The sequence below is a fragment of the Neodiprion fabricii genome, chromosome 3 (genome assembly GCF_021155785.1).
Source record: "Neodiprion fabricii isolate iyNeoFabr1 chromosome 3, iyNeoFabr1.1, whole genome shotgun sequence".
Lineage (NCBI taxonomy): Eukaryota > Metazoa > Arthropoda > Insecta > Hymenoptera > Diprionidae > Neodiprion > Neodiprion fabricii.
The window spans coordinates 746,533-769,506 of record NC_060241.1 but is presented as its reverse complement, the minus strand read 5'-3'; the positions used below and the strand labels follow the sequence as shown (position 1 = coordinate 769,506).

At 42.3% G+C, this 22,974-nt stretch overlaps 1 protein-coding gene across 4 annotated transcripts; it reads right to left on the bottom strand.

Annotated features, from left to right (window-relative positions):
- Nucleotides 1-5,549: 5,549 nt before the first annotated feature.
- LOC124177923 (frizzled-9-like) lies at nucleotides 5,550-21,380 on the bottom strand. Of its 4 annotated transcripts, none has more exons than XM_046560885.1 (7): nucleotides 20,813-21,380; nucleotides 20,491-20,636; nucleotides 8,564-8,780; nucleotides 8,214-8,446; nucleotides 7,805-8,089; nucleotides 7,431-7,635; nucleotides 5,550-6,668 (listed from the first exon to the last, which is right to left on the bottom strand). In XM_046560885.1, exons 2-7 carry the CDS (start codon nucleotides 20,569-20,571, stop codon nucleotides 6,079-6,081), a joined length of 1,611 nt encoding a protein of 536 aa, XP_046416841.1. In that variant the 5' UTR covers nucleotides 20,572-20,636; nucleotides 20,813-21,380; the 3' UTR covers nucleotides 5,550-6,078. The 4 variants fall into 4 exon arrangements, with proteins under 4 accessions (XP_046416841.1, XP_046416840.1, XP_046416839.1 ...); XM_046560884.1 differs by having other exon boundaries at nucleotides 20,491-20,985; nucleotides 21,140-21,380; XM_046560883.1 differs by having other exon boundaries at nucleotides 20,491-21,380.
- Nucleotides 21,381-22,974: the final 1,594 nt, after the last annotated feature.

Genomic DNA, 22,974 nt, shown 5'->3' with positions numbered 1-22,974 from the left:
GTAACTTCCGATGCGTTGATCGCAGCGCATTGGGACTGCGCCCAATCGATTTCTCTCGCAAAATTACGTCGGAATAGTGCCACAATTAATTTATTTCAGCACTTTTGGAAATCGCGAAAATTTTCGCCGAAAATACAAAGGGGTTAACCTTCCTTTTTTTTTGACCAAAAAATTTTTCGTCTTAGAATTGATTCGTATGACTCTTTCCCAACCAATTGGACCCCAAGGAACTCAGAAAACGCAGCAAAAGGGGCGTGGGATCAACGGGAGAGAAGATACGAGGAAAAAAGCACCTGCTGAAAAATGTCGAAAATTCAGGTTTTCGTTTTTTGGCTGTAACTTCCGATGCGTTGATCGCAGCGCATTGGGACTGCGCCCAATCGATTTCTCTCGCAAGATTACGTCGAAATAGTGCCACAATTAATTTATTTCAGCACTTTTGGAAATCGCGAAAATTTTCGCCAAAAATACAAAGGGGTTAACCTTCCTTTTTTTTTGACCAAAAAATTTTTCGTCTTAGAATTGATTCGTATGACTCTTTCCCAACCAATTGGACCCCAAGGAACTCAGAAAACGCAGCAAAAGGGGCGTGGGATCAACGGGAGAGAAGATACGAGGAAAAAAGCACCTGCTGAAAAATGTCGAAAATTCAGGTTTTCGTTTTTTGGCTGTAACTTCCGATGCGTTGATCGCAGCGCATTGGGACTGCGCCCAATCGATTTCTCTCGCAAGATTACGTCGAAATAGTGCCACAATTAATTTATTTCAGCACTTTTGGAAATCGCGAAAATTTTCGCCAAAAATACAAAGGGGTTAACCTTCCTTTTTTTTTGACCAAAAAATTTTTCGTCTTAGAATTGATTCGTATGACTCTTTCCCAACCAATTGGACCCCAAGGAACTCAGAAAACGCAGCAAGAGGAGCGTGGGATCAACGGGAGAGAAGATACGAGGAAAAAAGCACCTGCTGAAAAATGTCGAAAATTCAGGTTTTCGTTTTTTGGCTGTAACTTCCGATGCGTTGATCGCAGCGCATTGGGACTGCGCCCAATCGATTTCTCTCGCAAAATTACGTCGGAATAGTGCCACAATTAATTTATTCCAGCACTTTTGGGAATCGCGAAAATTTTCGCCAAAAATACAAAGGGGTTAACCTTCCTTTTTTTTTGACCAAAAAATTTTTCGTCTTAGAATTGATTCGTATGACTCTTTCCCAACCAATTGGACCCCAAGGAACTCAGAAAACGCGGCAAAAGGAGCGTGGGATCAACGGGAGAGAAGATACGAGGAAAAAAGCACCTGCTGAAAAATGTCGAAAATTCAAGTTTTCGTTTTTTGGCTGTAACTTCCGATGCGTTGATCGCAGCGCATTGGGACTGCGCCCAATCGATTTCTCTCGCAAAATTACGTCGGAATAGTGCCACAATTAATTTATTCCAGCACTTTTGGAAATCGCGAAAATTTTCGCCGAAAATACAAAGGGGTTAACCTTCCTTTTTTTTTGACCAAAAAATTTTTCGTCTTAGAATTGATTCGTATGACTCTTTCCCAACCAATTGGACCCCAAGGAACTCAGACAACGCAGCAAAAGGAGCGTGGGATCAACGGGAGAGAAGATACGAGGAAAAAAGCACCTGCTGAAAAATGTCGAAAATTCAGGTTTTCGTTTTTTGGCTGTAACTTCCGATGCGTTGATCGCAGCGCATTGGGACTGCGCCCAATCGATTTCTCTCACAAAATTACGTCGGAATAGTGCCACGATTAATTTGTTCCAGCACTTTTGGAAATCGCGAAAATTTTCGCCAAATATACAAAGGGGTTAACCTTCCTTTTTTTTTGACCAAAAAATTTTTCGTGTTAGAATTGATTCGTATGACTCTTTCCCAACCAATTGGACCCCAAGGAACTCAGACAACGCAGCAAAAGGAGCGTGGGATCAACGGGAGAGAAGATACGAGGAAAAAAGCACCTGCTGAAAAATGTCGAAAATTCATGTTTTCGTTTTTTGGCTGTAACTTCCGATGCGTTGATCGCAGCGCATTGGGACTGCGCCCAATCGATTTCTCTCGCAAAATTACGTCGGAATAGTGCCACAATTAATTTATTTCAGCACTTTTGGAAATCGCGAAAATTTTCGCCAAAAATACAGAGGGGTTAACCTTCCTTTTTTTTTGACCAAAAAATTTTTCGTCATAGAATTGATTCGTATGACTCTTTCCCAACCAATTGGACCCCAAGGAACTCAGAAAACGCAGCAAAAGGGGCGTGGGATCAACGGGAGAGAAGATACGAGGAAAAAAGCACCTGCTGAAAAATGTCGAAAATTCAGGTTTTCGTTTTTTGGCTGTAACTTCCGATGCGTTGATCGCAGCGCATTGGGACTGCGCCCAATCGATTTCTCTCGCAAAATTACGTCGGAATAGTGCCACAATTAATTCATTTCAGCACTTTTGAAAATCGCGAAAATTTTCGCCAAGAATACATAGGGGTTAACCTTCCTTTTTTTTTGACCAAAAAATTTTTCGTCTCAGAATTGATTCGTATGACTCTTTCCCGACCCGTTGGACCCCAAGGAACTCAGAAAACGCAGCAAAAGGAGCGTGGGATCAACGGGAGAGAAGATGCGAGGAAAAAAGCACCTGCTGAAAAATGTCGAAACTTCAGGTTTTCGTTTTTTGGCTGTAACTTCCGATGCGTTGATCGCAGCGTATTGGGACTGCGCCCAATCGATTTCTCTCGCAAAATTACGTCGGAATAGTGCCACAATTAATTTATTTCAGCACTTTTGAAAATCGCGAAAATTTTCGCCAAAAATACATAGGGGTTAACCTTCCTTTTTTTTTGACCAAAAAATTTTTCGTCTCAGAATTGATTCGTATGACTCTTTCCCGACCCGTTGGACCCCAAGGAACTCAGAAAACGCAGCAAAAGGAGCGTGGGATCAACGGGAGAGAAGATGCGAGGAAAAAAGCACCTGCTGAAAAATGTCGAAACTTCAGGTTTTCGTTTTTTGGCTGTAACTCTCGATGCGTTGATCGCAGCGTATTGGGACTGCGCCCAATCGATTTCTCTCGCAAAATTACGTCGGAATAGTGCCACAATTAATTTATTACAGCACTTTTGGAAATCGCGAAAATTTTCGCCAAAAATACAAAGGGGTTAACCTTCCTTTTTTTTTGACCGAAAAATTTTCCGTCTTAGAATTGATTCGTATGACTCCTTCCCAACCAATTGGACCCCAAGGAACTCAGAAAACGCGGCAAAAGGGGCGTGGGATCAACGGGAGAGAAGATACGAGGAAAAAAGCACCTGCTGAAAAATGTCGAAAATTCAGGTTTTCGTTTTTTGGCTGTAACTTCCGATGCGTTGATCGCAGCGCATTGGGACTGCGCCCAATCGATTTCTCTCGCAAAATTACGTCGGAATAGTGCCACAATTAATTTATTCCAGCACTTTTGGGAATCGCGAAAATTTTCGCCAAAAATACAAAGGGGTTAACCTTCCTTTTTTTTTGACCAAAAAATTTTTCGTCTTAGAATTGATTCGTATGACTCTTTCCCAACCAATTGGACCCCAAGGAACTCAGAAAACGCAGCAAAAGGAGCGTGGGATCAACGGGAGAGAAGATGCGAGGAAAAAAGCACCTGCCGAAAAATGTCGAAAATTCAGATTTTCGTTTTTTGGCTGTAACTCTCGATGCGTTGATCGCAGCGTATTGGGACTGCGCCCAATCGATTTCTCTCGCACAATTACGTCGGAATAGTGCCACAATTAATTTATTCCAGCACTTTTAAAAATCGCGAAAATTTTTCGCCAAAAATGCAAAGGGGTTAACCTTCCTTTTCTTTTGACCAAAAAATTTTTCGTCTCGGAATTGATTCGTATGACTCTTTCCCGACCAATTGGACCTCAAGGAACTCAGAAAACGCAGCAAAAGGAGCGTGGGATCAACGGGAGAGAAGATGCGAGGAAAAAAGCACCTGCCGAAAAATGTCGAAAATTCAGATTTTCGTTTTTTGGCTGTAACTCTCGATGCGTTGATCGCAGCGTATTGGGACTGCGCCCAATCGATTTCTCTCGCAAAATTACGTCGGAATAGTGCCACAATTAATATATTCCAGCACTTTTAAAAATCGCGAAAATTTTCGCCAAAAATGCAAAGGGGTTAACCTTCTTTTTTTTTCGACCAAAAAATTTTTCGTCTCAGAATTGATTCGTATGACTCTTTCCCGACCCGTTGGACCCCAAGGAACTCAGAAAATGCAGCAAAAGGAGCGTGGGATCAACGGGAGAGAAGATACGAGGAATAAAGCACCTGCTGAAAAATGTCGAAAATTCAGGTTTTCGTTTTTTGGCTGTAACTTCCGATGCGTTGATCGCAGCGCATTGGGACTGCGCCCAATCGATTTCTCTCGCAAAATTACGTCGGAATAGTGCCACAATTAATTTATTTCAGCACTTTTGAAAATCGCGAAAATTTTCGCCAAAAATACATAGGGGTTTACCTTCCTTTTTTTTTGACCAAAAAATTTTTCGTCTCAGAATTGATTCGTATGACTCTTTCCCGACCCGTTGGACCCCACGGAACTCAGAAAATGCAGCAAAAGGAGCGTGGGATCAACGGGAGAGAAGATGCGAGGAAAAAAGCACCTGCTGAAAAATGTCGAAAATTCAGGTTTTCGTTTTTTGGCTGTAACTCTCGATGCGTTGATCGCAGCGTATTTAGACTGCGACCAATCGATTTCTCTCGCAAAATTACGTCGGAATAGTGCATGAAAGAATTTATTCCAGCACTTTTCAGAATCGCGAAAATTTTCGCCAAAAATGCAAAGGGGTTAGCCTTACTTTTTCTTCATTTTCCGAGCCCAAAATTTTTGGTCTCAGATTGGATTCAAATGACCCTTACCTGACCAATTGGACCCTCAGGAACTCAGAAAACGCAGCAAAAAGAGCGTGGGACCAAGAGGAGAGAAATGGCGAGCGAAAATGCACCTGCTGAAAAATGTCGAAAACTCATGTTCTCGTTTTTTGGCTGTAACTTCTGATGCGTCGATCGCAGCGTATTGGGACTGCGCCCAATCGATCTCTCTCGCAAAATTACGTCGGAATAGTGCATGAAAGAATTTATTCCAGCACTTTTCAGAATCGCGAAAATTTTCCCCAAAAATGCACGCGACGAAAGAACTCTGTAATTCATTTTAAAGCATTTGAAGCATCCAGTCGTATTCAGCTAATCAGAAATCGTCAACCGAGGAGATCTCAACCAGATGAGGTTGAAGTGTTATACGTGGTCCGTTAAATATCTGAGCATTACAGACTGCGCTTTGAGTCTACTCATGTGTGACAATGACTATAAAACTATTCTAATGTTCACGTCTTGTATATTAAGCGTACTGACACCCTACAAATTGTAACACTTGTTACGAAAGTGGCTTATTGTCATTGGTTTTTACCAGAAGTCAAACCCACTTACAGAATTGTTTCGTGATACCCATTAATATCCAAGGAAAAGTATTACGGATCACCATGGAATAAATCGTGCTTCATAGCTTACAAAAAAAAATGAGATTTTTTATTTACACTTTATACAAGGTATATACAAAAAATATCGTTGGCTGTAGAATAATAATAATATTAAATGTACACGATAGAACTAGACAAAACTACCGTCTTATTCCGAATGTAAGTCAACCTCTAATTTTTAGACAGTATTTTAGGGTGTGTTTCTAAGTTGCCCGAACATAATACAGGTCCGCGTATAAGACGGAAGCGATGTTGACAGTTGCTGTCAATGACAAATAGCCTTGACATACATTCGGAGCAATACGGTATTTTGACATATTCGTGCTCTCTGTTTCCATTCGTAATGTTCATTTGCAGGGCTCAATCTTGCTCGTCATAAATAAGGTACAGTAATGTGTCCACTGTAATATCCATAACACATAGTAGATATAAATAAATATACACAGAACTATATCAATTGATCGAATGTCAAAGAATGTTCACAAACGGTTCACCATCGCGTGACGCGAATAATAAAACAACCGCAATATGACCAACATCGAACGCACTTGCGTATCTACGCCGTGTTGCCACTGTCAGGTTTGTATCCTTGAAACATGTTGTAACCAAGGGGTTGCATAACTTCGGGTGGCCTAAGCGGTTTGCTGGGCGCGGCGAGCAGCCTGCTCCAAGCTCTGCAGGTCTTTCCCGACCAGACCCACATCCCGGAAGTGACGCCGACTACGAGAGAGAGAAACAATCTCAAGAAGACGACCTCCAGACCAGCAGCTCTGTAACTTGGACCTGGAGAGCAGTTTTGCGTGACTCTGCAGTCAAGAGCGGTCAGCAGAGCAAGTGTTCGCCAACTCGGCCTGACCGACGACTCGTGAAGGACGCAGGCGAGGCCTCCCAGCGCCGGAAGCGCGTAGAGGAGCGCAAATATCCCCAGACGGGTCATAAGCCGCTCCAATTTTGTCGCGCTTCTTCCCGCAAGTCGAACGGCACGTCTCACTCGGACAAGGGCCGCTCCAGCGATGCTTGCAAATATGCAACCAAGGAGAAGGAGCGTCGCGTGGGGTAAAACCTCGAGCCAAAGTGCGGATTCGTCGGATATTTGACAGAGCCCGGTAAGCTCATCGGCAGCTACGCTCCGCGACAGCAAACTACCTGTAATAAGATAATTATTGAATGTCACGGGAGAATCGTCCAGAGTTATTTATCGCGTTTTTTGTTCTCCAACTTAAGGTAGTTGGGTACCGACAGTAAGGCCATCCGACGGACAATCTTGAATACTGTATTCCTCCAATAATAAAAAAGTTCATTTGGGAACGTCGTGTGATTTTCCTGTGTTATAACCTGCTTGAACCTTCGGTGTTTACCTTGTTATAACCTTTATTTTTGTTAATCAAAATGTCAGATCGGCTACGATTCAAGGGGAAATTCGCAAGAAAAAAAAAATAAGTAGAAGAAGAATAAAAACAAAAAACTGTTTTGGCCATACCATTTGTAAGCAGCAGGAAATAATTTGAATACCGCGTGTAATTGCATACTTGCGGCATTGCCAAATATATAACTTGACCAAAATCGCAATAGTATTTTTGTTTGATTATGTTTTTAACTATTAAATGACGGATAAATTTAACAGAAATTATCCAATATTTTTTTCCATGCTTTCGATATTTTATTCTAAGCCACCCAACTCGAAATGATCAGGTTTATTCCCCAGATCTTATCCACATAGTATAAAGTAGCTCAGTTTTGGAATAAAAAATAGAAAATAAATCAGTATCTAAAACGGTAAATCAATTTCAAACTTTACAGGATTGTTTAAAATTATTCAAAAAATTGTATAACTAAAACTCATGCGAAGTAAAAATTTCCCAAATAACTGCCCAACTACCTTAAGAGCAGATTCATTGCTGCACTCACCTCCCGTAAGGAGCGCGGGGATTCCCCAGGCCGTTGCGTGAAGGTACGGCGCGATGTTGTGAAGGGCCTCGCTGCTCCACTCGTTTCTCGCGCTGAGTAACCAGCATCCGCACAAAACAGCCCACCAGGCACTGCTCGCAAGGGCCAAGTAATGCCTAGCGAGCCACCAAAGCGTGCAAGGAATGCTTCGCAGTCCGTCGTGAACCTGTTAAATGGCAAGAATCATTGTTTGATCAACCCAATCGTAAACGATAATTACTATAGAAATATCAAAAGCAGCATTCGTAAATTTTATAGTATGGAGAGATTCATTTCTTTTTCGTTTGCAAGAGAATGAAGACAACACACATAAATAAATAAATGGGGTAAAATACCGGAACGTAGCTTGGTCCGTTCTCCTGAGTGGCGCAGCTCAAATTTTCCGGACCAACCGCGCCGCGAATCGTGTAAGCAACCGAAAGTAGGTTGTAACAGAGAGCCAGAAACACTATTGGCCGTTCCGGGTAGCGGAATCTAGACGGTTCGACCCAGAACGTTAGGAGGGTGAAAAGGGTCGACAGAAAACAGAGCCATGCCCATCCGATCATCCATCGTTCGGCAAACTTCTTGTCCTCCGATCTGAAGTAAACGTCGGAACCGCATCTAGGCGCGCAGGTTATCTGAAATTAATGAATGAATTAATTACGTCACGTTTTACAGTCGTAGCGTGGTTTCCAAGTGTCATCTGTGAAAAAATAATTCATCGTCGTGACCTCACTTGGTCTGGTAGTAAAAAATAGTTACCGTTTCTACGTCAGGCGTTTGAACGAAGTGAGGCGGGCATCGATGATGGTGCAGGTTGTTACCTCGAACCGGTATTATGGGCTGAGCTGTTTGTACCGACTGCACGACGGGCCACTGCTGCGGAATCTGCTGCTGGATCGATGGCTGGAGAGACGGTATCGATGCCGGCACTTGATCAGCCGGCTGTAAAATTTCCTCCGCAACTGGCTGCACGCAGAGCGTGACGGTTTTCCCTGTAGGAGAGAATCGATGTCAGTAAAGATTGACAGTAAAAATTGAAAATTTCCCCGTCGCATACATATCTGAGACGATATTTTATAGATTAAAAATTCAACAGAGCGCAGCCATACCGTCGGGAAATCTTTCGCAATCGAGCATATGCGGCCAGGGAAGATTGAGGCTGGACAACGCGGGCTCGCAATCTCTACGAACGGAGAGACAGAGTGGCTTGCAGGCTGGTATCTGCATCGCTATGTGCTCCGAACAAACTGGAGCGAATACCGAGCACAGGAAGAACTTGAGATGACGAGAGCAGTTGTAGTGAACTAAGGGCATTAACGCGGTTAGCTGAAACACAAAGCGGACATGGATAAATTACATTGCAGGGAATAGGAATGAGAAATTAGAGACAGTATTGTAAGAATTTTGCCGCCGTTGCCTAAATTCTCAAAGTAAAAGTGCAAGTATAATTTCAAGCGCGAGATGAACTAAAAATAAAAGGAAATCAAATGAAACGCAACGCTTATATATCTCGAGACATTGGAATGAAGAAGAAGAAGAAGAAAAAGAAGAAGGAGGAGGAGGAGGAGGAGGAGGAGGAGGAAGGCTAAAAAAGATGGCTAAGATAATGAGTCCGGCATCCTATAATTATCCCGCCCATTCTTCCCGCCTCGCGCGAGCCCCGACAACTCGTCGGGGCCCGAAACCTCCGAGGGGCCTTACAGATTCGCCCATTACGATCTCGGCGGCCGCTTCCAAATTATACCCTCCAAATTACGTGGTACGCGCGAGGCCCGAAAGACCCAACTTCCTCCCTTTCCTTCCCCTCAATCCTCTCTCCACCGTTATGCTATAGAAGACGCAAAGACTACGCTCAGCGAGTTCCTCTTCCTGCACCTCTACAGCCTGGAATTGGTGCACGACTACATGTGTGTTTGCGATGGTAATAATCCAATTTCCCTATTTCGGAATCTTTTAGGAACGAATTAACAGACGTTATACAGTTATTGCATGCAAGGTAGAATTATTTAATTTCCATGTCATTTGTGGCGCAATCACGCACCAGCCTTTTATTCTCATACGACTTCTCTCCTTAAATTACTTCATTATGCAAACCGTATAACGATACACGTCCGTTTTTCATCTTTTACGATATCCTAATTGCGTTACTTTGTTACCTCCATCGATAAGATACAAACGCCAAAGTGTTTAATGAAAAATCACAAGTTCAAAAATCATTTTCTACCCTCTTCGCGAGAGATCGTCGAAATAGCTATTAAAGATCCATGGATATCTCGGTACGGAACAGGAGAAGCGGGAAACCTGCACAAACGATCCGAGAGAGGGTAATGGAACGAGGAACTAAAAGAAGAACAACAAGAACAAGAAGAAGAAGAAGTAGAAGCGACAGAAAACGACGGCGGTGCACCTGAGTGATGTCTCGCAAGGGTATAGCGTAGGGTGGAGAAGACGGAAGAAGGGAAGGAGCAGCGGCGGCAGCAGCAGCAGGGAAGAGCAGTTTCCAGGCACGAGGAAATCATCGTAGGAAGGAGGAGAGCATCTCTTCGTCCAAAGTCTGCAGCGCGACTCCGCCTCTTGAATCTAAGCGCGCACTAACACGCGCAGGCGCATCCCAGCGTTGCAAGAGAGCGCGTCGAGGATCAGGTACGGAACCGGTTTCTGGACTAGAAGCCCAGAGTTCCGCCGTTCCCCATTCGTTCGTTATTCCCCCGTTTCGTTTCTTTGGGGCATGGAGCATCGCTTGCGAGATACCGCGGACCGAAGTGAACCGCCGCCGCTGCTGCTGTTGCTGCTGCTGCTGCTGCTGCTGCTGCTGCTGCTGCTCGATCGGCGTCGGCGTTCGTCCGGAGGAAAGGAGCATTTTATCGCGTTCTAAAAACCGACTGACTGACAAGCGACCTGCCCGCCGCGGCTTCGCTGCAGCCTCTCTCTCCTCTCACGGAGACAACGGGATGCCTGTCTTTCCGCCGTGCCGCTGCACTGCCTCGCGGAGTCTTCTCTTTTTATTCTCATTATTGTTATTATTATTATCATCATCATCATCGTTCTCTCTTTTCTTGTCTCCTGTAAGAACGTAAAATTGTACATGTATAATACATGTTTAACGTACGTACGTATGTGTAGTTCTTGCGTGCTCTGGAAAGTTTTAAACTCAGTCGCGGAATTACCACTGTGTTATAATCCTTACAGAGTGTTTTCTTTCGTATCGTATTTTCTCATACTTGGACCTGATTTAAGAAATATCAATAATACCGCCTCTTCTATTGGACTGGTTCCCATTGCGATATCGCACTAAATCAGTACCTACTTTATAAACACTTTTCGTATCATTGTCAGAAGCGCAATTTTCGCACGTGTAAGTTACATCTAGTATAGATGGATGATTTTCGAAGATCGACTCGGCGCCATATAACAACCTACCGTCTCGTTACAATTATATATGGACTAATATTATACCTGCGCGTAATATAACATTTACACTTAGGTTCTCATCTATAGCCATAAACTTGATATTATACTCTATATATTCCGAGAAGGTTAAAAAAATTACAGGGTGTAAACTCTCCCTTCTACCTGGTCGCATTAAAAGACGCGGAGAGCGTGTTTCATGGTCAAGTTATGAGGTATTTGTAATCTTTGAGAGACGGATTAAAAACCATCCGCAACATGCATTATACAGTGTTCCAAGTTATTTATTTACTTATTCATTTGTCCCCTTTTCTACGGTTATATAGTACATAATTATTATCGTCATTGCTTTATTTAATATAATATCATACATACGTTATTAATAATAATAAATATATAATAACAATAATTAAACTGACAAAATCAACAAGAGCCTTATAAATTTCAATTACCGAAATCGGAGATAAAAATGTTATACATATAACGTAGGTTACATAGGCGTCTGTATAACATACATCGTGACATGCATACGTGCAGGTACTCTAGGATTTTTACCTATTGCGACTTTCTCGACGGTGTGTGTGGTTGAGGTGTACTAGAAGTAAATCTACCGTATTGCAGCTATAGGTGTAGATAGGTGGATACATACCTAACATACATCTGTACGTGTGTGATATACGTGCACATCCAACTGTACAAGGTATATGCAAGGGTTAATCGTTTCGCGCTGAGCCGTCGATTCGTTGAAAAAGAAAATACAAGAAAGAAACGCAACAAAGATAAAGGAGGGAAGAGAAAAAGGAAAGGAAGAAAGGAAAAATAAAAACAACACGTATCGATAGCGGCATCCTTTCATGACGATAGCGCGCGAGACCGCCGTCGGCCACCCGGCGTAATATTACGCATACCTATAGCTATATAAGTATATAAATATATGTATACATATACATATAGAAGAATGAAGAAGGTTTAGTCGAAATCCGGTCAGGTATATAAATTTGTTTAATTGTTGGGCAAACAAACATGTTCGCGTTTGCGACGTTTAGGCCGGACCCCGCCGACCATCATCAGGCTATAATAATTACAAAATGTTTCAGAAGACATTCTAATTAGAAACAGAGACTATGTTAGTAAGAATAGTTACTGTTTTTAGCTTAATTATACACTATATATTGTCACATGGTGAAGTGACATTTTTTAAGTTAAGTGTGAAATTTGCGGTGTATAAGTATCCATTTACATACGAAACCTCACCTCGTCCTTTTTCCCATAAGCATCGCAAGAATGTAGGAATAATAGCTCTGTCAAATTACCTGAACTTCCTAATCTTTGTACATAAATGCATACACGCAAGAATAAGAAATGTGATTTTATTTTTTTTTATCTCTCATACGCAAGCCTAACCTGAATTTCGTGCTTCGCACACTTCCAAGTATTTTAATTAATATTGCGACCGCCTCTGCCCTTTAGACCGTACAAAGCATACACCGATTCAAACCTGCTTTTCTTCTATTTCATCTTTCCGACACGAGAACGGCATTAGAAGATTGGTCACGATCGTTTGACGATTTTATACCGCCCGAGATAAGATAGATACAGATTTACACAGGTACACACACATCTGCAGTCGGTGAACGTGCAGTCACGTACGCGGTGCTCGCCGGCGGCCTCGATCGTTGCAGCGTGTATCCACGATCCGCAGGCCGCGCGGGATGCGCCTCGACGTAATCCGCGATATCGTGGACTTGACGAGGTTGGCGGCGTCGGCGCATATCATCAGAAGCCGCGCGGTCATTAAAGCGCCTTCAATTCCCATCAACGTTGGTATAGCTGGTATGCGTCGCACGCATGCACTACGCAGAGACGTGTAAAGTAATCTGTATAAATCGACGCCCGCGCTCGGTTTCCATCCGTTTGGTTCATTACTGAATAATACAACATGCTCGCGCCGGTCGGCTGAATTGGTAATTACAGGCCTGTACCGTGTATGCACGTAACGCGTGAACAAGCTATTCGTGTCGCACGTGTGGAGAGCCTCTACTATATATATATGTTTTTATATTTATCAATTAACCCACATGACGTTTCCGCTTATGTGTAACATGTGCGTTGAGCTTCAATCATTTTCCCTTTTTTCATATTATTTTATACTGTGATATTACCGAGGATTAAATTAGTCGGGGATGGTCAGAAGAGAAAATAAAATGTGTGTCATAAATTTTTATAAATAAATAAAATTTCTCCTTCTTTCGACCTTTCCCGACGGGTCACGAATCTCGACTCACTCATATACCTAATATTACAGACACGGTACAACATTCCGATACCTATGCTGGTTTATATCGTACAATAATCTGCGTACGACACACACACACACGCGCGCACGCACACAAACTCACCTCATCTCTGGATAGGTATGTATAATCTGAGAACGCTTGAGGTGAGTGCAGCGAGTAGCGAGGGTATATATAAGGGACCGAGGCTGAGTCGCGAGTGAGGTATTTATGGCGCTTGAGTACAAGGGAAGGTGGAGGAGGAAAAGGAAAGGAGGAGGAAGGGAAGTAGGTGAGGGGTAGATAAGGGATCGAAGAGCGGGAGGGAGTTACTCTCACTCCCTCAGTTTTATTATCGTAATAACATTAAAAGCGGCGGCCCCTTTGAGCCGTTCAACCTCTCCCTCTCTCTCACTCTCTATCTCTCTCAAAGAGACATGCCTTGGCACCGGCAGCAACCTCCACATCTGCACACCTATGCATCTACAGATTACAGCCGTATAATACGTGGATCAGAAATACACAGATGCAGCACGAGGGACGAACTCTGGCTGCGCTTGCTCAACACCATCCAGCATTCATCGGGGACTAGTGGTTTAACATAAAATACGCGAGACTGTATCTGTGTATAATAACCTAACTAGAGTCATCAACCTCACTACGCGTCGTTGTTGTATTCGTACGTTTGCAAGTGGAAGTAATAAAACAAAAAAAAAAAACGTGTAAATATTCAACGATATTTTTTCTCTCTTTTTTACGACTACCCGTATGCGACAACCTAGATTGTGCGATTGTGTGATTGTATTTTATACCCTAGAATGTAACGTGAGGCTCAATTCAGTAACGTTCGCTTAACGAGAGAGACATTGGGAAGGGGGGATTACTATTTTGCAGATTGAAGTAGTCGAGTCTTAAAAATATTAACAAATTTTGCATTATAAAAAAAAAAGTAAGAATAACAACGGAATACGATGTGGAAGTACACTGTTGGTACAAGTCTTTCAACCATGACGTATGCAGTGATATCATCGTATCTGCTACGGTGGAGAAAAACAAGTGCGTATACGCGTAACAACCTGCAGCATAACAAATGGTACCTACATACATCGAGCGTAGTAGAATCCCTCGGTCCATGCGGCAGGAGGTCGAGTTATATACGTGTACATAAAGAGTTAAAAGCAGGCATGCTGCGGCATGGCACGGTTCCCGGTTCCCGGTCGTAACTCATCTCTTGAGATCTTCACTCGCTATTTTGGTGGCTTTATCCCGGCTGCGCAGCACGCTTCGCGTTAAAAGAATATGCCTGCGTGCATATTAAAGGGCAAGAAAAAAGGAAATTAGCAAAATAAAAAAAAAATAAATAAAAAAAGTTTGCAACTTCCGAGAAGAACACGCGTATTATAAAGGCATAACGCCGACTTTATTATGGTAATACTACAGATGCACTTGTGCGCAACGTGTACAGTGTGTGTGTATGGGGAATTCCATGCGAACCTGACCAATGTCCGACCGTCACCTGCTGATTTTGATTTTGATAAAAATATTTTCTGCAATTGTCCCAACTCTATAACAGTACCTTCAATTTTTTCAACTCGTTAATTATTTATAAATATTTGTAACGTCGCGAAATAACTGTTTTTTTCCTGAGCATGAATCGTTACGATAACGTTGCCATCTTCGACATGTCACGTAAGGTCGTGTTCGCGTGGAATTCCTCATAACATGTAAGTATATACGGTATCTCTACCCAATTCGATTCAAGCATCGAAATGGAAAGAAAAAAGTCCAACATAGAGTGTAGACACAAAAGAGTTTGGATGGATACATGTCTAAGCACCGCCTAATACGAGGATGAGGGATGCTATTTAAAGACTCGTTGTACATAATGTACATAAATCCACCGCCCATGCTAGGCGACCAATGTAGATATAGTGGCTTCAGTGTTGGTATACGAGATCGGAGAGATTCTCTCCCATCAGCGTCAGCAGCAGCAGCAGCAGCAGCTTGCTTCTTGCACTGCCTTACCGGTGAAGTTAAGAGTTGTTTTACCAAAAGACAAGAGGCTGCGGGAAGAGAGGCGATGATTCGAAGGTGGAGAAGCTGAAGGTTTACCAAAAAGCCAAACCCTCCTGAACCCTTCCTCCTCATCGTCCGACGCACGCTTAGAGCAGCAGCAGCAGCACCATCAGCCTCTTCGCGTTTCCCGGCTGTTTATTCAGTGTCGGTCTTTGATGTCGTGTTCAAAAGTGAATGCGGATACGAGAGAAGGAGGATAAGGAGAGAAAGGGTGCTCCTCTTGCCGCTTCCTTCTCTCGCTTCTCTCGTATTCTCATTCCGGACTCTTTTCCTCGCCAGCATAATGAAACTGCAGTCACTCTCGCCCGCTAACTTAAGTCGAGACGCGCGCGCGCTCGCGCCAGACTTCAAAGGAGAGAAAATTAAACTACTTCACTGTCTCCTTGTCTCTTCCCTCAAAATAAAAGTAAAAATAAGCATAAAAAAGGAAGATAGAGAGTTGAGAAAAGATTTAACGAAATGGCAGAAATAATAAATAAGTTTAAACCTCGTCTATTTTCTATCGAATTGACAATCGCCAAATAAACAATATATTACATAATTATAACTGTGTCTACGTAATTTACAGAATACGTGGATATTGAAAAACGTGTTACGATTGAACGAGAATAAAAAAAAAAAGGATAAATTACAACGGTTTGAAGCCGCGGTTAAATTCCTTTGAAAATATGACACTGTATAATACTATACACGAATATATATAGATATTATATATCTGTGTTATAAAACTGTACACTCATAATACAACGAAACTCCTGTCAATGGCCAATCGTTATCAGGAGGCGAGGTTTTATCGTAGAGTGTGAGAGAGAGAGAGAGGAGAGAATAATAATAGAAAAGGAAAAATATACTCTATACGGGTATAGGTTTCTATATATGATTTACAGAATAAAACCTCACGCGGCGCCTTTCATCTTATCGCGTTACATACACTATATGCAAGACGCTAAGCGAGCTATAATGGCGCACACGCACCTACCCACACTCACTACACACCTGTACGCGTATTCTATATTTATATCACAGGCGCACTCTGGTTACTCCGGCGTCGCGTTCGACGGGCGTTTGAAAATAATTTCTAACATCCGTAATTTTCTGTCTTTTTCCAAGTGAGTGTAAAACCCGCAACATCTGTACTCCGGCATACGCAGGAAATGCACGCGAACTCAACCAACGTCTGACCCTCGCCATTTTTAATTTCCTTCCAATTTATTTTTCTCCAATTCTCCCGACTCTGAAAGAGTACCGTCAATTTTTTTTTCAACTTTTCAACAACATTTTTTTTTCAACTGTTTAATTATTCCTATATAAATGTTGAGAGTGAATTTTGAAATGGACATTTTTCAACATTCTCAAAACAGTCTTTTCTTTTCCAAACATTTCAAGACCGGGCCTATATTGGGCAAAGTTTGTTTTTCTATTGTTCCGAGTTCGGACGATTGCGGAAATTTTTTGTAAACCTAATCAGAATTGGCGAGGATCAAACGTTGGCTGATTTCGCATGGACTTACCTACATTACCTACAATACATCTATATACATACACATGCGAGTTGTACAAGATGCGGTACAAGAATTTAACGTCTTTGGGATCGTGCGATTTGAAAAAACCAAAAAGATGGAGAAAAAGAAACAGAAAAAAAAGAACTCGATACATTAACAGAGAAGAGAAAGAAAAAACAAGTAACGGCGAGACGATGTAAGTTCATTAGCCGTTATGGGGGCTAATTCTGTATACCTAGTTTATAGATGTGTGCGTTACACGTATGCATCTAACAACGTCTACACGCTTCTACAAGCCGGCTATCGTTCTTCCCGCATGTGCAGCCTCTCGTTGTAATATCGCCTTTCTTCCGCGTGCTCGGAAGCATGTGTGCGGCGCACAGTATGCGTAGGTATAGATATGAACCAACACGCAGGAACGTGCATAGATACGAGGTGTGCATGAATAGATCGGATCTCCGCAGGGGACATAATTAGAAGCCCATACCTGTAGTCGCTTCGTATAAATCGCAGGTCGATCGTTTTTGTTTTTGTATTATTTATTGTTCCGTAGTTTCTTTACATCTCTCTTTCTCTGCCTCGTCCATTTTTCAAATGGTATATAGATACGATATGTGTACAATTTTTTGAACGAGGACAGCGGCGTGTAAATTAACCCTTTCAGTCACAGTGGTAACTATTTTTACCAACTATTGTACATCCAATTTTTGTATATTTAAAGAAATTTGAAAACATGTTTCTTTGCGGTTTTATCAGAGATCCCGAAAACCCCTGCACCAAGTTTTTTCACCGTATTCGATCGAAGAAGTTTTACTCCTCGATGTTGGATCCACCGTATTGTATTTTTGAAATCTGACTTCGGATTCGTAATCAGCGACCCCGATAACCTTCAAATACTATCTTCTTATAAAAATTGACTCGGCACAATAATTTGTGACTCAAAGGATTAATACAGTTACAACTTTTCCCCCTGCATCCTCACCGCCATACGTGCCTGATTTCAATATTCGATATTCTAGATACATATGTAATGTCCGCAGTAAATGATTTTACCATTTATTAAGAATTTTCGTACACAAACGAGGAAAAAATACGAGAACATGGAATGTTTTATCGTTAATCATAAGCTTCAACTTGTGCAACCGTCACGTCCGTCCTAAGTTAAATATGTAGTCAGGATATATATATATATATATATATGCTGTACTTTTGAAACAGTTCAACTTTCGACTTCACCCCCTCTCTTCCTTTTCCTCTTACAGCATCACTCTCATTCTCTCTCTCTCTCTGAATTTTTCTTCTCCTTCTCTCTTTTTCAGTTCCGAGATAACAAATTCCTCGTCTCTAGCGGCTCGTCAAAAGCGAACGCTTAGTTGGAGTTAAACACTGCGGCGTTCCGTCGCCTCGCCTCGCTCTCTCAGCGCCACTTCGACAAACAAACATTACACCGGGGTTACATACGTGCTTTTATTAGGCGCGGACGTATTTTCAGGCCCCGGCAGAGGGGGGGATAAATTCTACATAGTGCGAGAAGTTCAATCATGTCAAAGACGAGATCATCGTAACGATGATGCGCGGATAACGAGAATAAGTAATCTTTACGTTTCACTCCTTTGTGCGAGATGGATAAGTAGAAAAAAAAAAGATTAAGACCGAATTCTTGGGAGATGTCACGCTCTCCCGCGTCTCGGAGAAAATCTTACGGGAACATACCTGTAAGGTACTTCCCCAGCGTAGAAAAGCGAAAACCGGCCCCGGGGATCGGAGGCTTCACCTCCTCCTCTTTCTTTGGTCAACTTTTTACCAGACAGCCGTACCCGCCATGCCATTATACCGCACGTTTAAACGACTTTTTACATCATTTAAGCCATGTTTATGTATAAGACAGACAGGATCCTAGTTCATGCCGCTACAGGCTGAGCATCTATGCAGTCGAATCGTTGTAGCTTCTTGCAGCTTCGGGTTTATCGTGCGAGGAGTACATACTTTTCATCGTAGTTAACACGAGAGTAACAGAGACGAATGATGCAGGGTGCAAGCAGTGCCAGGTATACGTACATTTATATGTACGTATACAATATTCCATATACAATATACACAGGGTGGGCCAAAAAAATTGGACCGACTTGAAACGTGAATCAAATCCGAACGCGTTGACCAATTTTCGAAAACTTCATTTTGCTTGAAACTGGAAGATCGAGTCTTTCGTGTAGCATTTGAAAATTTGAAAAATCTTTACTCGCTGCTGAGTTTCACGCTCTTGAAAATGGGGGTTTGAAAAAAACGCTGGGAGACTGAAAAAAATTAATATTAAAGGACGTTCCACTTAATTTCGATTTCAAGTTATGTTTCAGTCTGCCAGAGACTTTTTTAAAATCTGTTTCTCAAGAGCGTGTATCTCAACGACGAATGAAGATTTTCCATATTTTCAAACGCTAAATAAAATATTCGTTCTTCTACTTTCGAGAAAAATAAAGTTTTTGAAAATCGGTCAACACGTTTAGATTTTATTCACGATTCAAAACGGTCCCATTTTTTGTTTAAATTTGGCTCACCCTGTAGAAACTCATACTACGCAGGTTCTGAAATTATTGTACCCGGACATGCGGTCAGAAACTGAGGCATAAGGCGCAAGGCATAGGGTCTGTACCTACATTGTACATACGTACAATATACGAAACCAGGCACATGTACAACACATATTACAGGTATCGTACGTATAATAACGCGTAAACCGTTGACAAAACGCGTGGTGTGGCTGGGCTGGCTGCGTTTACAGAGATTAACGTCATGACAGTAGCAGCTGATTGATCGTCCGCTTAGATATCTCGGTGCATGTTTCCCGCCGTCGGTTTTGACTAAATGAAGCTGAACCTAGCAGCCAGAGTTAGCGGCCGATCGTGTCAAACTTTTTGAAAATAAAAAAATGCAGTTCCGTTTTATCCTCATAATTCCTAAAAGTGTTGGCTGGAGGCTTCGGGGTGTTTCACAAAATTTTCATTTTTGGATTTGACTACCTTGTTCGAACGAACATTAGAACGTTTAGCTGCGAGCTTCGGCCTCCTTCCGATTATTTCACGTTGCGCGTACAATTTGCACTCGCATGATCGTTCTAATGTTCGCGCTAAGAGACGATTTTCTATATTATTCTCCCTCCCTCTCTCTCCTTCTCTCATTCTATCAACGATATTAACCTGGGATACCCAGCGTCTCACCTCAAAAATTTCCATGTACTAGCCTCATCACAGTTTGTTTACATCTTCGAACGATCTCGGTTAGTTCGCATAACCCCAAAAATCCCCGAGTAACAAACAAGTTTCGGCCAGAATCATAGAATTTCGATTTTAAATCCGTAATCTTCGATTTAGAAATAATCAAATTCTCACCTCAGATTCGTGATCAGCATAAGGCTGAAGTTGGTAACGTTAACGTAACGACAAGTTAGGGTAAAAAAAACCGTAATTATCGGGCGATATTAGAATGACTTTCACGAAGTTGACTTTTCAAAATAATACTATACTCTTTTCGTACCGATTTACTAAATTTCGGATATTCCTAAATGTGCAAAGTGGCGATTATTCCTAAACACGCGTCGTTACAGTAACGTGGCTAACTTCATCCTCATTGCGATCAGCGACCCAGAAACCACCGAGTAACAAGATTCAGGCCCAAAACATTGAGTCGAGAAATGAAGGACTGCAAGGGTTAAACCGACACTTATACGATCATCACGTGTGGAATTCCGTATACATAGACATGGCATCGGCTTGCACTTACCCCTCTTTCGGCTAGAATCTGATCCTCGTGACCCATGAAGTTCGGCATAGCGGTCAGATTGTAACCGAGACCACGACACATCGAGACGCCCAGTTTTTCGCACTTGGCATTCGTTCCCGAAAGTCCAGCATGGTTGATACCCCAGGCTGTGACCAAGCCGAGAAACGTCGAGGTGAGTATCAACTTACTCCACGATCTGATCATCGCTTAGGTTTAATGTATATGTATATACGTATAAATATATTCCAATCGGCGGATCGATCGATGAAACGTGGGGTAAACTTTCCCCACCAACTTGGATATTCGAATAGATATATTATATGTAGGTAGATCGATGTTGATCGACGACGATTCGACGCTATTTTGTTCAACGTTCCTCAAAACATTCCCAGAGTTTTCTTCGTTCCGATTTCCTTTTATTTCTCTGTCTATCGATTCCACTTTCAAAGAAATCTGTGTCTGTGACTTTCCTTCATTCGATTCATCGTTTTTGTTCTATATTGAGAAAGGAAAAAAACTTCACACAATACACGTCCCGCACAGCACTTGATCGATGAAAGGTAGATATCAAAAAAAATAAATAAAAAATATGCAAAAGACGAGATGTAAACCCCTGCACACAAGGCTTAGTCGTCCCTTTTTCACGTACCGAGAACACCTTACAACTATGCAGTATTATAGTCCGTCTATTTCCGCCGGTTATTGGCAATACTTAAAATTCAAACGTACAAGCGAATCGTTGTTATTTGTTTTTATTCACAAGGTAAAGACATTTCCCTTTGTATTTTTTTTTTCTTTAGCGAACAAAGTCAAGGTGGGTTTTAAAATGCAAGCGTTTTGTTTTGAGCGATGCAGGGAGCGACCGACGGACGCAACCGTCGCGCTTCGAAGCTCACTTCAGACTGGCGGCGATGCGCGCGCGGCGTGAAATATACTTGAGAGAGAGAATTTTCTTGCATCTCTCAACACGCGAGGCCCTCGAGAAACGAGGAGAACTCTTCGCCTTCGGTTAAGTTCGGATTTACTCGTGAATCGCGGCGGCGTTCGACGGTTCAACAATGGGCTTATGGTTCAGCGGTGGCGAGTCCCGCCGGCTCCCAGAACCGATCTCTTTTTTCCGCTGTTGCATAGAGGAGGAGATTTATTTTCTTTCTTTCTTTCTGTGGTTGGTATTTTTATTTTTATTTTTTTTCTGCCCTCCCCCCCCCTCCCTTTATTTTCATGGTTCGGTTCGGTGTTGTATTCGTTTTTCTTCCCTCTTTCTCCTTCCCCCGTACTTTCTCGAGCCCTATTATTTTGAGCCCACCGCCGTGCCTGATGGAGCCAATCCCGAGGGCGTAATTAGGGACAAAGGGAAGGCAAGGAGTAATCCAACCGCCCCGTACTCCTCAAATTTTTTTCCATCATTATCATCATTATTCAACCGATGCGTGTACAGATGCCAGGTTATGCATGGGTAGATGGGTATGTACACATTCGGGTATACGAGAGAGTGAAATGGGAGTACGTACAACGCTAATCGCCGTATCCTGCAGGTATGGTAAAAAAGCGTATACGGTCTGGGTGTGTGTGAGAACTACTCATTATTACATCTAGCAGAACCTAGTACAGCGTGCGTATTGTCAGTACATTAAATATGCTGATCCGCCAAGTTTGTTTTCTCGTCGCTTCTTCGGTTCAAACGGTATAAACAACAAAGTCTTTTACAGGAATCATTTTAACGATTTACGCTGTGTACCGTGTAATCGTATGGTATAAAATAATAGTACCTAATGAAATTCTTACGTTAATCGGGAACATTACCGCAGTACATGGCTTCGGAAACCGCGATCACTGGCTTCGTAATGTGTCCCGGTATTTATACGCACATGTTACTGTATACATGCATATACATGCGTACGTGAATTAGGTATACCTATATACGTACGAGGATATTATGCAAGCCCCTTGATGCCCGGGGTGAGCATTATTGCCCATCTGGTGAACAGGGGGATCTCGGGTTACCTGCACGGTGAACGGGGAGCTGGATGGATGAGATATTATTTCTTTATCCTCCTCGCTGGGACTTGCGTGCGTGTGTGTAAACGTATACCTGCCTGTAATGCTCTTCATTACCGGATGCATGCAGCACGCACGATCATGCGATCGAATATTGTGCCGGCGGTTATACTCTCGGCTCGATGATTTTCGGTACGGGATATATTTTTCACGAATATATCTCGAGATTATGTGTATTAATATACACATGTACCCGGTACCCGTTGGAGCCGGTCTAGAAATGTTCTAGGTGGAATATAGAAGTTTTGAGATATTTACGGGGTGATTTTCGTATGAGTTTATCGAAAACATTAAAAGTGCTAGAAAGGAAAATTTACAAATATTGCCCCATCATGGGCCAGGTCTTGAAATGTTTGGAAAAGAAAATACAGAAAAAACGTATTATCATCGATCGCAACGACTGGAAATTACGATATGAGGAATAAT